This window comes from Abramis brama (genome assembly GCF_963993115.1).
Source record: "Abramis brama genome assembly, chromosome: 3".
Lineage (NCBI taxonomy): Eukaryota > Metazoa > Chordata > Actinopteri > Cypriniformes > Leuciscidae > Abramis > Abramis brama.
The window spans coordinates 22,133,590-22,139,494 of record NC_139965.1 but is presented as its reverse complement, the minus strand read 5'-3'; the positions used below and the strand labels follow the sequence as shown (position 1 = coordinate 22,139,494).

Below are 5,905 nucleotides of genomic sequence, written 5' to 3'. Positions count from 1 at the left end.
CTGTTGAAGCATCATGAAAATATCGGCTAAACCAGTTGGACACAACAGTGAAGAGTGCTTTGCTGAACTCCACAATTACTAGCCAGGTAGGTAACTTAGTATGAATATTCATGTTCAGTGGTTGTTGTTGGTAAAGGTGTCAAAACAACAAAAACGCTTCTAAATATGTATCTATTCTGATTTACTGCAGATAACTGCGCACAAATATAAAGACAAATGCCCTATCAACATCGCATATTTTGCAATAAAGACTTTTTTTATGAACCAGCACAAAATTATGGAATGAAGTGAACTAACTCACCCACGTGACATAATCCCGCAATTTGATGCTGTTCCGTGGTATTTGGATGTAAATGTGGCCGTCCTTCTGTAAATTAGCCTACCATTACGTTATGATCAAATTGTAGTTCTTAATGGCCGGTAACTTTCGTAACCTAGAAAACTAGTTTAGAGACGCCTCAACGCAGCTGAAGCGGGAAAAATGGATAGGCCTCTCTTATTTTTCTCAGTTGAAGGTGGTTTACCTAATTTAGGGTGCTGGAGGGTTCACCAGTTCTAGCTATCAGGGATATCTGAAATAAACAAACCTAGCAAGCCATTTGTGTTTTGGTGTGTATATTTTAAGGAAGAGCCACGTTTTGTTTGAATAGCCACACGTGTAAAGAGTGATGGTCTGTTATTTTATTTATTTATTTATTTATTTTTAAAGTAAAAGAAAAAACAAAAATTACATGGAATTACCTCATTTTACCTCATAAGGAAACAATAAAAGTCTAGTGGTACGTACCAAATTTCCATTAAATAGGCTACTACTACAATAATAATACAATATTTAACAGTACAACTTTAAGTAGTGTGTTTTTATCTAACAACCTGTTCTATGGTAATTACAATTATAAAGTATAGTAAGCCCAATTCCTCAAATTTGAATTAATAATTGTTTGCCACTAAATAATGGCCTTTATATGTTGTTGTATTACTTATTTTCTACAGGAACATAAAATGCATAATTAGACTTCGGGATAATCAGAGGCTTCGAGTTCATATCACCTCTTTTGTTGCAAGGGCTGAAAAATGGATAGATTTTCTCAGTAAAAGACTGACCAGTGAAGGAGTAGATAAGAGCCGTGGTCTCCACATTGTAGAAGGAGACCAGACCCTGCTCATAATCCACAAACAGCCCCACCTTCTGGGGCTTGTCTTTCATGGATAGGGAAACAGGACAGGATTCATTAGCCATATATTCACTCCCATTCCTTAGCCATATACACCAAAGTCCATTCTCTGGGGACACTCTTATTTTCCCCTTTCTCCTAACAGACTCTCGAGCCATACCTAAATCCCATTCAGTCTTATCACTGACTTGGACTTCAAAGTAAAATCTCCCACAGGAAAACCCATCCTTTCCCAGGACACAGGCAGAGGAGTCAAATCTCTCAGGGTTATTGGGAACATCTGTCCAGGATCCACCATAACTCACTTGTTTTCCGTCTTTAGACAGGATGAGTTTAGGGTAAGCTGTGTTAGGATCCAAAATCACATCCACTGCAGGAGGAAGACAGGTAAAGTGATGAATGCATTTCAAGCAGCCCTGAAGATCATGTTATTATTAATCATATTTACAGTATATCTTACCTGCATAAAGTTTCTGTATTGAGCTCAGATCTGGCAATGGAGAAGTACCCACACCAAAGCGTGAGACCCTCACTTGTTTATTATTCATTTCCACTATCTTCGTTGAGGGAGTGCCGCAGTCTGTAGTTTTACCTAGAGTGAAGTAGATTTTGCCCTCTGTCTGAATTTTGCTTGTTTTCATTTTTGAAATCTCTGTCAGGGCGCCCTGCTGTGTTCTCAGAGTAACAGTCGCATTCTTTTTCTCAATCACTGAAGAACTTTTAGGTACCCATGAAGGAAGTGAGGGAACAGAATCTGTGTTAGTGCTGCCAAATACAAATATCCCATTGGCTGAAGGTTGTGATGTTGCTTGAATGAAGTTGAATCCTTGAATAACAGAAGGTTGAGCTGTGAAAGTAAATGTGAAAATTCACTGAAATGTTTTAATACTGTATTTATTAGTAAACAAGATGGAAGCCTTATTTTATCACTAGATCAAGAACTAGAAAAGACACCATTAGACATGAACGCTAAACATGTGATGAGGTTGATGTGCACGTTTATATGTCTCAAGCTTCAAATCGGAATAGATTTTTTTGACAGGCGCAAACTACACGAATATACAGAGTTTCCTGCTGTTTGCACATAATAACCATTCTCCTACATTCTTTATTTGTTTTAAACAGCGGACTTAATATTTATCCATTTCTGGTCATAATTTGGAGACAATGAGCATATGAACTGTTGTGCCGTGCTGCTTATATTTATAACACTGTAAAAATGCCCCTCCCTGCGCCTGTGGATGAGAGTCCAAAACAAGGACTGGTGGGACGTTGTCCTGCTCCATTTCACAGACGCTGAGTGAAAGGAGACTTTTAGAATGACGGGACACTCATTTATATGACACTTTATTCAACAGGAAGAAACAGCTCGTTCCGCGCGCCATACGTCATCACGCTATTTCAACGTCATTGCACATGCGCAGTCCTTTCAGTTTCGGTCTTCAATCCGATCAAGTGTTTACATTTTCTCTCGATCGGATTAGAAAAGGAATAAATCACCCCTTTCAATCCGATCAAAATTTAATTTGGATTGAGCTCAGTTGGATCGATTAAGGTGTTTACATGAAGGTTTTTCAGTCCGATTGAGCCGTCAATTACTAACGGATTATTTGGTTGCATGTAAAAGTAGCCAATGACACTCAAAACTTTCCTGCCACTATATAGCTAAAATTACAACAACAGCATTTCTTGGTTCTGTAAAACATAGAAAAACCAATGTAACTCACATATTGATAAGAAACAATGCAACCTTGGTGTCCGTTTTCAGGCCTTCCTGCTTAGGTCTAGTGCTGGAATGCTTTTCTAATATTAATGCGGGTGCTAATATTAGATGGTGCCCGTTTTTTCCCAGTGATATTCCTGTGACATTTTCTCTTTTGTAATGACTCTCAGCTATCTCTCTTTCTACAGTCTTTCTTCAAATCTCCCTCTTGCTCACTCTCTCCTCCCCCAATATGAGTGGACATGCCCCCTATGCTGATTGGCTACAAGTTTGTTACAAGTTTGTTATCCAATCCACTTTCAACAACAGTTCTCAGAAATTGCTCACTGCACCTTTAATAGCAATTTAAAGTAGGCCTACTATTACTTGTTTAGAATCTCTCAGTGGGCTAATTGTGATTACTCTTAAAGAATTTGAACATGATAAGCCTCTTAGATAATTAGGATCAAGTCAGTCAATATCTAGGATCAGTATAGCCACAATACCAAGTCTTGATTTCTTTCTCTCTCTTTATCATGCCTGATAAAGCATGCCGGTTACAATTCAGAATGGATTGAGAATGCTGGTTCATATATAAATTCACCTCCATAATGCTTACTGATCTCATGGATTTTATCCAGTTCCTTGTTGACTTTTTCCTTGAGGCAAGTAAGAGCTTTCTCCAGATTTTCTGCGTTCAGTAGATCAGTGTTAATGTTGATGTTCGTCCAGGTCTTGACTTGTGGAGGGCTGCACATAGATGAGTAAACCTGAAGCAATGCAGAAGAGGAGAATTGCTTCAGAATGAGGAGTGTTGTCATGTGAGTTGAGCAGAGAGACAGACACTGACCTGTAGGAGGTGCAAGTGATCTTCAGTGTGTGAGAGCTGCTCCAGCTCGGTGTCTCTTCTCTTCAGCTCAGTGATCTCCTGCTCCAGCTCTTTAATAAACTCTTCAGCCTGCTTCTCTTCTGCTTTCTGCTTCTGCTCCATTCCTTCCAACACCTCAGACTGACATCTCTCAATGGAGTGGATCAGAGCAGTGAACAGCTCAACTTTGTTTGCTTTATTTCTCTCTGTGGTGCTCTGGTTATGTTGAGAAGAATATTAGACAGTCAAATCACAGTCAAATTCCAAACCATTCTTTCCACCACCTCTATACAGTAGATAATCATACTCAAATAATATGTCATTCAGTTTGAATTTATAGTATTGTTCTTGTCACTTCACTATAACGACACACCTTGTTGGACTTTACTGTGTTTTTTATCTCCTTAATCTTCTTATGTCTGTCCTGGATCATCACCTTGATTTCTGCCTGTGTCTTTTCCAGTTGAATCTGAGGACAGAAACCGAAAGCAATATTATGTTGAAGTAAATGCAAAAAGTGTAAACATGCATTGAACTGTTCTCTTACTGTATTGAAAATATTCTTTACAGTGATTTTGGATTTCACCTATTTAATTTACTTTATGCTTTATTTGATTCATACTTTGGCAGTATGGATCATTTTCAAATTTTTTAGGTGTAATTTTTTTTTAACAGAATAGGAATAGGACCCCCCCTAATTTCGATGTGCGTGTTCAGAGCTTTGTGGCGGAGAAAATTATCAGCTAATGTCTCACAAAGCTATTAAATGGCTTCAGAAATAATTATGATATGTGAGTTTTATGGACTACTTTTATCAGACTTATGCTTTTTTTTTGTCTTTTTGTCTTTACATTATAAATCAGCATTGACTGGATTTGGAATGAAAAGAGCTGCTCTTTGTTTCACAGAAGTTGGAATGACATGATATGAGTAAATAAACTTTTGTGTGAACAGTTCCTTTAAGTAGAATGGAATGAATATGATAAAATATCTTCTAAAGCTTCTCACCTTCCTGTATCCACTTTCTTCCTCTATAGGAACAGCGTTATGAGTCTTATGTACTGTTTCAGTGCAAAACAGACACAGACATGTCTGATCATCTCTGCAGAACATCTCCAGTGGTTTATCATGTTTCCTGCAGATATAATCTTCCAGGTTCTCCACGGGGTTGATCAGTCTGTGCCTTGTGAGCCTTGGTGCTGTTTTGTGATGGTCAAGGTGAGTCTCGCAGAAAGACGTTACACAATGCAAACAAGACTTTACTGCCCTTTGCTTGTTTTCAGAGCAGACATCACATAAAATTTGTTGAAAATGTTTTGTTTGGTGTTGAAGTTTCTTTGGCTGTTGATGCACTTTGAAACGGTCAACAACCTTTTTAAATGCTGCATTTATCTTCAATTCTGGTTTACTTTCAAAGTCTTCCTTACATAGAGGGCACATAAAGAGCTGTCCACTCTCCCAGCATGCCTTGATGCAGGTGTTACAGAAGTTGTGTCCACATGAAGTGGTGACTGGGTCGGTGAGCACCTCCAGACATACATTGCACTGGAGCAGCTCATCAGAGATTGATGAACTGAAGGAAGTCATGACTGTTACTGGAGAAACAGTGACACCATGAGGCTCTATATTGGACTGATCAAGGACTATTACATTATACAACAAGTAAGAAAAGCAGTTAACAGATTAAACATTGAATTGTGATCTTAAACTTTATGTTCAGGCAGTGAACACTGGCTGTTTTGCCATATAGGCAGCATAGGTATAGCTTAAAACACAGTGCTAATGGTAAAATACCGTATGATTTGGCAATTCTTCATAATCTAATTTGACTTGCATGTGAAATGCCACTGAAAAACGGGTAAATCATATTTTTCAATACCAGAACTCATTGTACTAAGTCTCTGTAAAATCTATGAAAAAATATCCATTTACATAATTGATGCATGTCAAATGTCACATGATCAGTATTATTTATTTAAGAATTGTTCTAACTATAGACCTTATTCACAGCAGTGCCATCTTTGATTTTTAATGGGAATGAAAGCGAGGCTGTGAGGGACAGACATGCGTCTCTTCAATGGGCTGTACTGTTACTGTACTGTTATTTAATGTGTTTTTGGATTGTTCTGCTCATAAAACACTAAAAATATATTTCCAAGA

General features: G+C 38.0%; 1 protein-coding gene across 1 annotated transcript; it reads right to left on the bottom strand.

Moving 5' to 3' along the window:
- Positions 1-962: 962 nt before the first annotated feature.
- Positions 963-5,332, bottom strand: LOC311079903 (zinc finger protein RFP-like; the record flags this gene model as incomplete). The annotated part of the gene is made up of 6 exons (XM_084109624.1): positions 963-1,545; positions 1,636-2,022; positions 3,482-3,647; positions 3,728-3,961; positions 4,119-4,214; positions 4,754-5,332. 6 exons carry the CDS (start codon positions 5,330-5,332, stop codon positions 977-979), a joined length of 2,031 nt encoding a protein of 676 aa, XP_083965750.1. The 3' UTR covers positions 963-976.
- Positions 5,333-5,905: the final 573 nt, after the last annotated feature.